Raw genomic sequence first — 14,689 nt, forward strand, 5'->3', positions numbered from 1 at the left:
CTGAGAGAGAAGGAGGTGGTTGGAGGGGGGCGGGGGGGTGTTAATCGGGGAAAAAGGAGACATATGTAATACTTTAAACAATAAAAAAAATAAAATGAAATTCTTTTGCATGCTGCCACAGCCTTTAAAGTATTGAACTAACTGGAGAATTGCCAATAGAGCCAGTGAGAAAGAGACATCTTTTAACAGAAAAGGTGTGCATTTTTATGACATATGCAGTTGCCTGTGTGATTAGTGTCTAGGGACTTACATTCAGAAAAATGGCAATGACATTAATGCAATGTCTTGAATCAGGTTGGGCAGTCGGGCAGGTATAAAGAGCATAAGATTCCTACCTTTAATTATTACTTTAAACAATAATAAAAATAAAAAAAATAAAATTAAATTCTGCATGCTGCCAGTGCACGAGCTAACCTACTGGTCGGAGCGTCTGCCCCCTGGTGGTCAGTGCACATCATAGTGAGGGTTGAGTGGTCTTAGCATATCATTAGCATGTTATGCTTTGACTGGTTGAACAGACAACCTGACGACCAATTGTCTGGCCCATCTTGCCCAGTCCTGATCAGGGCCGGCCAACCAGGGAGGGAGCGTGGGAGAGTGGCTGGCCAGGGAGGGACTGCGGGAGGACTCTAGGGCATGTCCAGCCCGTCTCGCTCATTCCTAATTGGCTGGACCCCAGCAGCAAGCTAACCTACCAGTCGGAGCGTCTGCCCCCTGGTGGTCAGTGTGCATCATAGCTACAGGTCGAACAGTTGCTTAGGCTTTTATATATATACTAGAGGCCCGGTGCACAAATTTCGTGTGGGGGAGAGGGGTGTCCCTCAGCCTAGCCTGCACCCTCTCCAATCTGGGACCCTTCAAGGGATGTCTGACTGCCCACCGGGATCGGGCCTAAAGGGGCAGTCGGACATCCCTCTCACAATTCAGGACGCTGGCTCCCAACCACTCGCCTGCTTGCCTGCCTGATTGCCCCTAACCGCTTCTGCGTGCCAGCCTGATCCCCCCCTAACTACCCCCCTGCCAGCCTGATCAACACCTAATTGCTCCCCTGCTGGCCCGATTGCCCCTAACTGCCCTCCCCTGCTGGCCTGGTCGCCCCCCAACTGCTCTCCCCTGCCAGCCATCTTGTGTCCACATGGGGGTGGCCATCTTGTGCGTTGGAGTGATGGTAAATTTGTATATTACCTCTTTATTAGCTAGGACTAGAGGCCCAGTGCACAAATTTGTGTGCAGGTACGGTCCCTAGGCCTGGCCTGTGATCAGGGCCATCTTCCCCAGCTGCCTGCATCCAGCCCCAACCTCCACTGCCACCAACCCCCAGTTCCCTGTTCGCCATCAGGCAATCGGAGCCTGCTGGTTGCGGGGAGGGACCAAGAGGTCGGCCATTCCACCTGCTCCCTGGCCCTACCCCCCACCCCAGTTCCCCATTTGCCACTGGGTGATCAGAGCCTGCCGGTTAGGCAAAGGGACCAAGAGGTGCTCAGTGTGCGTCATAGTGACTGGCCATCTGAGGCTTGCCTGAGCCTCAGGCCGGCCCTGGGTGGCTGGGTGGCTAAGGGAACTGGGGGACTCCAGAGGCAGGTGCGTGGAGTGGCCTGGCCCACCTGGGGGCAGACCCGGCCTTGCCGCGCGCCTGCCGCCCCGGTGGGGCTGAGGGGACTGGATATCCCCATCTTGTGGCTGTGGCCACCACCATCTTTGAGGGTGGGGCAGTCAATTAGCATATTCCCTCCTTATTGGCTGTGGGCACCACCATCTTTGTGACAGTGTGAGGGTCAATTAGCATATTATCCTTTTATTATATAGGCCATGGGAGGGCTCCAGGGCATGTCCAGCCCGTCTTGCTCATTCCTAATTGGCTGGACCCCAGCAGCAAGCTAACCTACTGGTTGGAGCGTCTGCCCCCTGGCGGTCAGTGCACATCATAGTGAGCGGTTGAGTGGTCTTAGCATATCATTAGCATGTTATGCTTTGACTGGTTGAACAGACAACCGGACGACCAAACACTTAGCATATTAGGCTTTTATTATATAGGATAATCAGCAGATAAACCTAAACTTACATTTAGTTCTTGTTCTTTTAAACAAAATAAAAATGCTTAATAAAACAAAGTGATCTTACCAATGCAGGCCACTGAATCTGCTTGCTCTTTGATCCCTGAGTCTGGCTAGGGTTGTTCCTCCTGGCCCAGATTAAGTGGTATTCCACCAAGAAGGCTGAAAAATCTTCATAAACTCTAATCCACTCTCGCTTATCCCATTCAAGATCATCAAATTCCACATACACCTATGGAAAAGAAAACATAAAACTCCATAAGCAATACAGAGTATGATATTTTAAAATATGTATAAGCCATGACGTTGAATGAGAAGACATTACCAAATTCATTATTCAAATAAACATTTCACTTAAAATCATTATTTAAGTAACCTATCCATAACCACATTATAACCCCTACTTATTATATAAGTCATAAGTTTATTAAGAAAAGCAATTTATAAAATGTTGGTCAGTATAGACTGACCAATACCTATTCAAGACAGACTAGAGCACTATATAGATACTGATGATTTTAGAAGCAGAGGTTGGAAAACGTTTTCTATAAAGGACCAAACAGTAAATATTTTAGGCTTTGCAAACCATATGGTCTCTGTCACAGCTACTTACTTCTGACTTCATAGTATGAAAGCAGTCCTAGACAATATGTAAACAAATGAGCTTGGCTTTTTTCCAATAAAACTTTCATATAAAGACAGGCAGCAGTGCAAGATATTTCAAAGCATAAAAAATCAATCAATGCAATACACCACACTAACAGAATGAAGAACAAAAACATGATTATCTTAATTGATACAGGAAAAAAAAATTTGACAAACGCTTTCATGTTTAAACGAATAAACCTCAAACTAAGAATAGAAGGAAACAACCTTAACAATAATAAAGATCATACTGAAAAACCCAAACCTAACATCATACTCAATGGTGAAAGACTGAAAGCTTTTCCTCTACACTGGGAAGAAGACAAGGATGTTATACTTGGAAAACCAAAACGGACTCTTTTATAACTCATTCAATCATTCTACTCCCTTTTGGCCCCCATTTACATTCCTTTTCATTAATTCTCTAAAGTTATCGTTTCAAAGAACTGTCTTCCCGATTAGTTTGAGTTACATTGAAGGCAGTCTTGTTCTTATCTTTTTCTTCCACCCATCTTTTGCTACATTATACCTGAAGTGTTTCAGTTTCCCTGTATTTAAATCTTGTTTGTGCTGGACTCTTTCAAGTTCTTCAGCATGTAAGTTAACTCCCACGTTAACAAACTTAGCTTTGAACTCCTATAAACAGTTACCTGTCACACATTATATTATCATATGATCATATACTAACCTATATTCTTCAAATGTAGTATCTTTAAATTATAGGTGCAAATTCATTGAGGGTAGAGCTGTTATAGTGTCCAGTACAGTGATGCGCATGTACAAAGTGCTTAATAAATATTAAATATCTTCTGAATCCTGCTATCATGGACTTTTAAACATGGAGACAAACTGGTAAAAGATACATTTGATTCTGAGGTCTTTGTGCGGCTGCCCGTTAGAAAGCTAATTAGATGTGTTTACCTATTAGAACTGGTAAAGACAGGAATACACTGTTCAAGGAGTTAACATCTGTTTCTAGCTGTTAAGCAAAGTCAAGCAGGAGCCCAAGTCTAGAAACAAGACTGTCGGCTTCTTCTAAGAATGATCCTTAGGGGTTGAGATGAGGTCTATCTGGTGTTATGCAAAGGTTTCAAACTATACAAATTTCTCCCACTATTTAAAATTTTATAAGATTCTCATATTTAATTATTAAGTTGTAGTATAAATGGGCTTCTGGGAGCTCCAGAAAAACTGAAGCAGAGACAATGTTAAGGAAAATCTGAACATTATCTGCTTTGCCTTCATGAACAATTATAATATGGTCTTACTGACAAAACATTTCAGTCAAGAATCCAAAAAGCCAAGGTTTGTAAACATTTCCCTAACCCAAAGGACATAAATTCAATGTAAAGACCTACTGCAGACCGGAAGCCTTACCAATAACAAACAGTCGATGAACACCTATTTTGTGTTATGTATATTATATACTGTATTCTTTTTTAAAAATATATATTTTTATTGATTTCAGAGAGGGAGAGGGAGAAAGAGATAGAAACATCAATGATGAGAATCATTGACTGGCTGCCTCCTGCATGCCCCACACTAGGGATCAAGCCCGCAACCCAGGTATGTGTCTTTGGCCAAAATTGAACCTCAGACTCCTCAGTTCACAGGTTGATGCTGTATCCACTGAGCCAAACCGGTTAGGACTATACTCTATTCTTATAATAAAGCAAGCTAGAGAAAAGGAAATGTTATTAAAATAAAGAAAATAATAAGAGAAAATACATCTATAGTACTTATTGAAAAAAAAATCCATGTATGAATGGACTTGAGCAGTTCAAATCCATGCCATTCAAGAGTCAACTGTAGATGTGAGGCCCTCAGTAGACTGAGCTGCAGACAGAACTGGAATCTCCTGTTTCAGCAAGATCCTATTTCTTCAGTATTACCTCCATGAACAGGGAGACTGGGTCTATACCCTGAAGAAGTTTGATCCTATGGGACAACAGATCTGCTCGGCCCATCCTGCTCAGTTCTCCCCAGACGACAAATACTCTCGACACCGAATCACCATCAAGAAACGTTTCAAGGTGCTGATGACCCGGTAACCACACCCTGTACTGTGAAGGTCCCTTAAATTTCATGTCTTTCCTGCCACCTGCGACTCCTCTGAGTCTTCCCGAAACCAAGCTTTTCAGTCTGTGAGCCTTGAAGCCTTCTTAACACCCTTGCTCTTTGGAATCCAGTATCATCGTTACCTTTGATCATGATTGTGCGAAGCAATCATGGTAGCACCACCTTTAAAGGGAACACGTTTGAGGCTGTTTTTCATATTTTGACTGCCACGTTATTAAAATTATTTGAAAGAGAAAAAAAAAGTCAACTGTAGTTATTATGCTAGGCGAAATAAGCCAGAAAGAGAAAGATAAGTGTCACGTGATCTTACTCATATGTGGAATCTAATGAACCAAATAAACTGATGATCAAAAATCCAGAGACATAGAAGCATGAACAGACTGTTGAACCTAAGAGGGAAGGCAGGGGAGGGTGGGTGGGAAGAGATCAACCAATAAACTTGTATGCACATATGCATAACCATGGACACAGACAATAGGTTGGTGGTGGTGGCGGGGGGGGGAGGGAGCAGATGGGAAAAGATTAATGGAGGGGAAAAGGAGGACATATGTAATACTTTCAACAATAAAGATTTGTAAAAAAAATATTTAAGCTAAAAAATAAAATAAAAAAGAGTCAACTGTAGTTGGAAATCTTATTAGTTACCGTTTGATTATAGGTAATGGTTGATTCATTATTTAATGATAAATTTCCCATTCTGTTTTATACTCAGTAGAAACATTATAAATGCATAATATATTTAATTTACAATACACTAAGAGTTTTCAAATATTTTGCTCATCCTATATTCAACATAATCTTCAAAGAAAAAAAAGATACGTGTTACTTTAACATATTGATAAAACTGTTATCACAGAGGCTAAATTCCAAAGGTTCTTCACATGATAGATAGGATTAGGACTAAAACTGAAAATTGTAACATGGATGAGGAGTCTAGGATTCCTTCTACTGCATTTCTTAGTGATTCCATTTTTTGAAGAGATATATTACATAAGCCTGTGTTACTTTTTAATTAAAACTACCTATTCAGCGCTGGCTGATGTGGCTCATATGTCCCCATTTTCCCTCCCTTTGCCCTTCCTTCCCTCTAGCCATCGCCATTCTGTAGTCCGTGTTATATGGGTTATGCATATATGTTCTTTAATAGAACTCTCGAAAACCTGTCACAGTCATCTCTGAAATAATACAGTAAAAACCCACCATAATCTCCACTTCTTCCTTTAAATTAAATATGGGTCTTCTTCAAAGACACAGTTTTTTGCTGGATTCCTCTCAAGTTATGACTGTTTTCCCTACCATATCCCTTATACTACTGAGCTTAGAGATGGATTAGGTTATTCTTTTTTTTTTTTTAAATATATTTTATTAATTTTTTAAAGAGAGGAAGGGAGAGAGATAGTCAGAAACATCGATGAGCCGAGACCGGCTTGGGAAGGGAGAAGGATAGAGAAAAAAGAAACATCGATGAGAGAGAAACATCGATCAGCTGCCTCCTGCACATCTCCCACTGGGGATGTGCCCGCAACCCAGGTACATGCCCTTAACCGGAATCGAACCTGGGACCCTTCAGTCCGCAGGCCGACGCTCTATCCACTGAGCCAAACCGGTTTCGGCGGATTAGGTTATTCTTTATTCCTCAGTGCAAAGTTCATTCTTCTTCCTTTATCATCCATCCTACATGAACCACTCCTTCCCCTCCTCTAGCTACAGTTTCTCCATAACTGCAATTTCAAACACTTTACTCCTCAAACACCACTTCCTATGTTTCCAGTTCACTCTCTCATATTCTGGCCTCATCAATCACTCAGCCTAACACAGGACCTACAACTTTTCACTGTTGTGCTATTATACTACAATTCTACTATAAAATTATATATATATATATGTAGAAAAGCCACTTGCAAAAATGCCAATGAAAATTACCCAAGAGTGGTGTACTAATTTTTCTTTATGCTTTCCCAAATTTTCCAAGTATAAACACGTACATGCTCTAAAATTTGTCTTGGCCTCTGTATTGAGCAATAAATAAAATTATGTATACTAGTAAAAGGCACCTGAAAAAAAATGTTTTAGGAATATCTTAATTTCCTATTCCTATCAGAATGAAGAAAATGGATGTGGTAACTCCCAGGTTTCAGGATTTAATTGTCATGTTGCTCCAAAGTATAAAATAGCTTTCAAGAGCTCCAGCTGTAGACTGGGAAGAATCCCTATACCTACCTATAATCATGCAGTGACCCCACTATAAATTAGACTTCTGTTATATTGACAGCATTCAATTTACATTTTTGCAATTTAAAGAGTGCATTTTAGAGTCTTCTATTTGTTTTAGAGTAAGATATTAAAACCGGAAAAAGGATATCTAGTTATCCCCCTTACTTTCAAACTTTCTATTAGTTTCCCATGGGACTATATTAAATCTGAACTTAACACTGGTTGACAAGACCCTAAAGATCTGTTTTCTGCATTCTTCTGATCCTGCTACAATCCCTAGTCCCTTACTCTACAGATTGGTACCTTGATTTTTTTCCTGTTCCTGAAACATACCATGCTCATTCAGCTCTCATGATAGAAGAGAAGCATAAGATAATTTTTGATTGCACTGATTAAAAACAGGAATAAAATAATGTTTGCAACCTAAACTAATGTCAAGAGAAAAGGAGAACACCAGTTGCTGGAACCCTGCTTTAACTCTTTAAAGAAATATGGTCAGTGTCAGGGAAATGGAAATGCTGGCACCAGCAAACCCAACAAACTGCTCTAGGCTAATATAAGTTGTCCTACTCTCAAAGGTACATTACTTATCCAAACTCCATGAACTTTTTAAAACTTCACAAATATGCTTCCAAAGAATATTCTAGACAAGTATCAATTTAGCAAGACCAACAATGAATAAAAGAGTACTGAGAATTATTATTTATAATCTTAGACACTGAAGGTCTTAAGTTCAGATGAGAAAGTTATATAAGTGATTTCAAAAACTATTATAGAATGGTAAAATGGTATTCAATACTCTGAATCATTACTTTCCAGGTCATATACTACAGCACAAAGAGCATATTCTCTAGAGTTAGAACACTAAGACCATGAATGAAAAAATTTCTCGGATCCTCAGTTTTCAAATTAGTAAAATAGAGGTAATTAATACTTCAGAGGGTCGTTGTAAGAATTAAACCTGATAATGTCAGAAAAGGACTCAATAAGGTAACTGACACATGCTGGCTTCACTTTCTTTTTTTCTTTGACCTAAAAGTATAATACACTTCATATACAGAGAAAATGTCTGGCTAGAGATTTGTCACAATGATTAAGATTCCATTATATTAAAATGTTATAAGGAGAAAGGACACATAAAATGCAATTATTCAGAAAAACAACAAATTTGATTTAAAAAGGACCATCAGAGAAATTGGTCAATCTCATTCTAAAGTGAGAAGGAGGGGGGAGACAAGAATATACATAATATTTTTAATCTTTGTTTTTTTTTTTAATTACCCAATGTCTAAACTACACTAATTTTAAGATATTTAATATTTTGACATAAAGAAATAAAAATGATCTCTTCACATAAAAAAGCTAGGAAAATGAAATTTGCTATTGGAATAGTAACATGCCTGTATAATTTATTTTTCAAACAGATAAAGAAGAAGAAAAAGTAAGTAACAGAGATAGAAGGCATCTAGAAATCCATGAATCCAAGGGTGACAACATGATAATTTGGGAAGGAGAATAATCAGAAGCAATAATATTTATAAATATGTAATAGAAATTATCCATATAGAATGTTTTCTTAACATTAAATTTTAAAGTAACATAAATGGAATGAATACATTACAGTGGAAAGAAATGTCAAACATGCTATACTTGTTTTAAGTCAATTTTTTAGGAAATTCAACCTAAATTATGAGACATTGCTATTTACCAGTTGTAATGATAAGGATCAATATATGATACAGTTCTTGCTCCCAGAGAGACATAAATCTTATTTTAAGAGAATTGCAATAAATATTTAGATAGCAATCCTTATAAAAAATACCATCATACAGCTTTTGAAATTTAAGAAGTATTATGTAACACATGTATGTATATTCTCTCAATTCATTTTTAACTTCTAAATTCTGTCACAATACAAACCTATAAAGTAGATATTAGGTACTTTTTTATAGGTGAGAATGCAAAACCTAGAAAGAAAGGTTTATCTAACATAGTTAACATTTGGCAGAGTGAGAACTCAAACGTGAGTCAAATTTTATAATACCACATATAGCTCCAGAAGGAAATACTAATCAATAAGGTGGATCGGAAATCAAGAAAGCAAAAGTAAATTTTTAATTATTTAGATGTCAATAATTCTAATAAGAAATGGGAAGAGATATTCCCTAAGAAAGTATGGACTCCAATAGTAAAAGAAATATCTTATCAACATTTTATTTCCCAGGACCTGATATACTTTAGGAACTTAATAAATGTGAGTGAACTGAATAAACGTGATGAATGAGAAACAATATGGCTATATAGTTTCCTCATGTCAGATTTTAAAAGGACATATGGAAGAAGGGAAACGTAACTAAGAATATTTACAAATTAATATCATAAAACTTGTAAGAGTATTGTCAGAATAAACTAAACTTTATAAATAATACTAAAGAAAACAATACAAGCCCACTGGCTGCATAAATGTAAGAGGATGAACTAAGAAGAAACAAGAATATTGCATGGGAAAGATGATGTAATGTTAACAGATGCAGAGAGAATAAAGAACTACTCACACCTCCTCTTTTGCATCCATCTTCTCCACCAAGGAGAATTGAGTAGAAAACTGGAAAAGGTAGAAGAAACATAGTTATAAAGCAAATGAAGTTGAAATGAGAAAAGAAGACAGTAAGAGAATACCGAGATACTTTTAAAATTAGTTTTTGTCTAATGAGTCTAAATAGTCACAGACCCAAATTAGGCATGCATCTCTAACGTAATCTGTAAAACATAATAAGAAAGGAAAACAACTTCTAAAATGCACTGATTCTGGAAATGGGGAAAACTTTTTCAAGAAAATTATATATTAGCCCGGCCAGTGTGCTCAGTGGTTGAGCATTGACCTATCAACCAGGAGGCCAGGGTTCGATTCCCGGTCAGGGCAAATGCCTGGGTTGTGGTCTCGATCCCCAGTGTGGGGGATGCAGGGGGCAGCCTATCAATGATTCTCTCTCCTCCTTAATGTTTCTCTCTCTCTCTCCCTTCCTCTATGAAACCAATACAAATATATATTTAAAAAAGAAAATTATATATTAAAGAAACATAATTTGAGTTTAAAAGGCTCTTGACAATCCATTTATGTCAGTTTATATCTAGAGTATAAAAACTATTATTTGCAAGATGGCTTGCAAGCACAGCAAGAGAAAAAGGTTACACCAAAAGCAAATTTAATTTCGCTACAAGTAATCCTAAACTTTTTCTTTAGCAATAAATTTCTTCTCCTTCTTTTCCGATGAAACACCAAAAGGCGGATGACGCCAGTGCTGCGGGAGGGCCCGGAGGCCCTGGGGGCCCCGGAATAGGAGGTCGAGGCGGCTTCCGTGGAGGATTTGGCAGCGGCATCCGAGGCCGGGGTCGCGGCCGGGGTCGGGGCCGGGGCCGAGGCCGCGGAGCTCGTGGAGGCAAGGCCGAGGACAAGGAGTGGATCCCTGTCACCAAGCTGGGCCGCCTGGTTAAGGACATGAAAATCAAGTCCCTAGAGGAAATCTACCTATTCTCCTTGCCCACCAAGGAATCGGAGATCATTGACTTTTTCTTGTGGACATCCCTCAAGGGCGAAGTCTTGAAGATCATGCCTGTGCAAAAGCAGACCCGTGCTGGCCAGAGGACCCGGTTCAAGGCATTTGTCGCCATTGGGGACTACAATGGACATGTCGGTCTGGGTATGAAGTGCTCAAAGGAAGTAGCCACTGACATCCGTGGAGTATTGACGACTGCTACACTTCGGCCAGGGGCTGCACTGCCACCCTGGGCAACTTCGCCAAGGCCACTTTTGATGCCATCTCTAAGACCTACAGCTATCTCACCCCAGATCTCTGGAAAGAGACCGTGTTCACCAAGTCTCCCTATCAGGAATTCACTGACCATCTTGTCAAGACCCACACCAGAGTTTCTGTGCAGAGGACCCAGGCTCCCGCTGTGGCCACCACATAATTTTATACAAGAAAAATAAAGTGAATTAAGCCTGCTAAAAATAAATAAATAAATAAATAAATTTCTTCTTTTTAGGTAGATTAGTGTAACTAATACACTAGAAATTTTAAAAATTATGCTATTGTGGCGAAAAAATTGAAAATATTTTTAGGAATAAAATGAAAAATATAAGCTCATTAATAATATAGCACACTAGGGTATTCAGCTGAATAAACAACCATAACTTATAGTATTAACCAAGAACTAAAGTAAAACTGACTGAATCTCTTCTAAAGTAATCCACAGGGTTCCTTCCTCATACTTTAATCAAGATAAAAAAGATAGAGTTAACAGGACTCAACATTAAGAGAATAATTTAACATGTTGGATAATAAGATGAAGATTCCAAAAGATTTCAATAGAGCCCTAGCTGATTTGGCTCAGTTGATAGAGCATCGACCTGCAAAATGAAGGGTCCCAGATTCGATTCCAGTCAAGGGCACATGCCTGGGTTGCAGGTTTGATCCCCAATAGGGGCTGTGCAGGAGGCAACTGACCAAATGATTCTCTCTCATCATTGATGTTTCTCTCTCTCTCTCTCCCTCTCCCTTCCTCTCTGAAGTCAATAAAAAAAATATATTAAAAAAAAGATTTCAATAGGTTGGTAAAATGGGCAGAATAAAACTATGTTAAAATAACAGCAATAGCAGTGGCAGCTGACTTTGTGCAATAAAAGAAGATTAAGCTAAAGCTAGAATTTGGCAAAGCTGATAAAAACTCCAATTTACAACAGAGAAGCCCCAAAGATTCAAAAATGAGGGGCAAGTAGGGCTAATAGGAAAAATGAGACTAGTCTGTTTCTTTTTCTGGCTTCAGCCACAAAAGTGCCTCCCACTTTGGCAGAAAATGTGCCTCTCCCCTCCCAGAAAAGGTTATCTTTGGGTCTCTGGATCAGGGAGCATATTGAAGTAAGCTGAAGGCAGACATTACTACTAAAACAACGGATTAAGTGAAAGTTTACATAATGAAGTAATGTTGAAAACCAACACCTTTCTCCCACTTCCAAGTCTATTTTTACCTTGTTGGGTGAAACTTTTTAGAGTTAGGGAAAAAGACTAGTGGATTTCTCTGGGAAACCTGACCAGTTTAAGACAAAAGGCAACTAAATACACAGACGTTAGGTGTTCCCCAAAGAAATGAGCTGATCTCTAAACAGACAAGACTATAGCCAACAAACCCTGCCCACATGCTCAGAGCTCCCAATGTGCATTTAAATATGAGTAGTCAGAGTCATCAGATATTTCCTGCAAGTAAACATCAAATATAAAACAGACATAATAACACAGAGAGAAAAAGTGACTTCAAAGAAAACAAGACTCTGAAAAGAAAACATACCAAAATACTAATATAATATTCCCAATAAGATAAGAGAAACATAATCAAAACACAGAAACAGGAAGCTATAAAAAAAAACTATCTGGAAAACAAAAAAGTTTTTAAAAATTAAACTTTAATAGGAAAAAGGAAAAATGCAATAGAAAGTTTAGAATATTAAGTTAAAAGTTTTTTTCCCACTAACTAGAACAAAAAGAATGTAAATGAGGAAAAATAAAAAGAGGACCATCATGGTCTCATACCAAAACAAAAGATCCAGAAAGAGAAAAATAATTAAAAATGAGAAAAGTGAAGAAACAATTCAAAAAAATTTTTCCTAGAACCTAAACTCAAAGTTCCCAGATTGAAAAGCAACTCCTCAAGAGCTAATAAGCACCATGGATGAAAAGAGATATACATCTAGGAATGTCAATGTGAAATTTCCAAGCACAAACAACAGAGAAGATTCCACAAGATTCTTTCAAATGATAGATCAAAAAGCAGAATGGCATGATTTTTCAAAAGCAAAAACAGATTCTGGAAAACTTTAGATCAATACTTTCAAAATTATTAAGAAAAATAGTTTCCAATCTCCAACCCAGAATTCTATAACCAGTCAGAAATAAGTCAAGTTTAAGAGTAGAATATAGATACTTTCAGATGAACAAGTATAAAAAAATGTCCACACAGGTAGTCCTTTTAAAAGAAATTACTGGAAGATATATTCCACCAATAATACAAGAGACTATGTAAACCCAAGTATGGAATCTAAGAAAAGAGTTAAATAAAAAAAGACAAGGGAATCACCAGGATGATGGCAAAATAAGACCACAAGAGGTCAAGAGTGTCCAGATACAAAAGCCCCAGGAAGATTACTAAAGATTAAGATAAAATTGACAGGTTACTTAATATAAATACTTGAATGTACTGAGAGAATTTTACATAACTGGGGAGTATCTGATTAAATCTGTGACAAGTACCCAGAACACTAAATAAAGGGAGGAAATGCAAGGCAATTATTAACTCACCCCCAAAATAAAATTATTTTCCAAGAAATTAAAAGTCAGCATATAGGCAACCAAAAATACTGTTTATAGAGTCACAATAATATAAACATTAGGTATCCATTTAACCAAAATTGAAATATATTGTAAGTACATATGGAGGAATATCAGTTTATCAGGTTTTACATTTTTATCTACTCTTGTTTTTATGTTCTGTCTTTCCTGCCACATTCTCCTATCTAATAAAAGAGAAACATGGTAATTGGCGTACAACCGCTACCCTTCCCATTGGCTAATCAGGGCAATATGCAAATTAACTGCCAGCCAAGAAGCTCGCCACCAGGAAGCTTGAAACTAACATGAGGCTTGCTTGCTTCAGTGACGGAGAGAACCAACATTTCCTGCCTGCCGCTGCAGGCCTCTGACCTGCAACTCTAAGCAGCTATGTAACAAATATAGAATCTAAACCAAAACCCAGAAACCTGCTTTAGTCCTGGGCTTCAGCCAGCAGGATCGCAACATTATAAACAAAGGCCAGAAACCTACTTTCAGCAGCGGAGGCCTAAGAGCTGGAGCCAAGCCTCAAAGCTAAAGCTGGCCCAGAATAAAAAAAAGAAAAAGAAAAAAAAGGAGCGGTTGGGAGCTTCAGTCACCCCCAGACTGAAAACAGCCCTCAGCCCCTCACCCAGACTGGCCAGGCACCGCAGTGGGGACCCCCACCCTGAAGGGTGTGTGACCAGCTGCAAAAAGCCATCATCCCCTCACCCAGGCTGGCCAGGCACCCCAGTGGGGACCCCCACCCTGATCCAGGACACCCTTCAGGGTAAACCAGCTGGCACCCACCCGTGCACCAAGCCTCTACCCTATATAGTAAAAGGGTAATATGCCTCCGGCACCGGGATCAGCGGAGCCGAGAGGCCTCCCTGCATCGGGATCAGCGTGACGGGGCAGCGCCCAAACCCCCTGATCACCCTGTGGCTCTGTGTGTGACAGGGTGCGGCGCCCCAACCCCCTGATCGGCCCTGCTCTGTGTGTGACAGGGGGGGGTGCCACAACCTCCCCATCGACCCTGCCTTGAGTCTGACAGGGGACAGTGCCCCAACCCCCCAATCGGTCCTACTCTGAGCGTGACTGAGGGTGGCATCACAACCTCCTGATCGCCCTGCTCTGTGCATGACGGGGGGGTGGCGCCCCAACTCCCCAATTGGCCCTGCTCTGAGCCCGACCAGGGGCTGCACCTAGGGATTGGGCCTGCCCTCTGCCACCTGGGAGCAGGCCTAAGCGAGCAGGTCGTTATCTCCTGAGGGGTCCCAGACTGCGAGAGGGCACAGGCCGGGCTGAGGGACCGCCCTCCCTGCCAAGTGCACA

The 14,689-nt window shown here is 39.7% G+C and overlaps 1 protein-coding gene and 2 pseudogenes across 2 annotated transcripts in view; 2 read left to right on the forward strand and 1 right to left on the reverse strand.

Moving 5' to 3' along the window:
* JMJD1C (jumonji domain containing 1C) overlaps positions 1-9,600 on the reverse strand; it is a 162,269-nt gene extending 152,669 nt beyond the window's left edge. The window contains exons 1-2 of one of the 2 annotated variants that reach the window (XM_006759387.2): positions 9,550-9,600; positions 2,122-2,286 (exon numbers count right to left, since the gene is read on the reverse strand). In XM_006759387.2, coding sequence (XP_006759450.2) covers positions 2,122-2,286; positions 9,550-9,567 — 183 coding nt within the window. In that variant the 5' untranslated portion in view covers positions 9,568-9,600. Of the gene's footprint in view, positions 1-2,121; positions 2,287-4,900; positions 4,978-9,549 lie in introns of those variants that run through there. The other variant, XM_015561092.1, reaches the window with a different exon arrangement.
* LOC102767575 lies at positions 2,883-4,807 on the forward strand (annotated as a pseudogene).
* Positions 9,601-10,263: 663 nt separating the features above from the next.
* Positions 10,264-11,005, forward strand: LOC102767849 (annotated as a pseudogene).
* Positions 11,006-14,689: the final 3,684 nt, after the last annotated feature.

This window comes from Myotis davidii, unplaced genomic scaffold (assembly GCF_000327345.1).
Source record: "Myotis davidii unplaced genomic scaffold, ASM32734v1 scaffold655, whole genome shotgun sequence".
NCBI classification, from domain to species: domain Eukaryota; kingdom Metazoa; phylum Chordata; class Mammalia; order Chiroptera; family Vespertilionidae; genus Myotis; species Myotis davidii.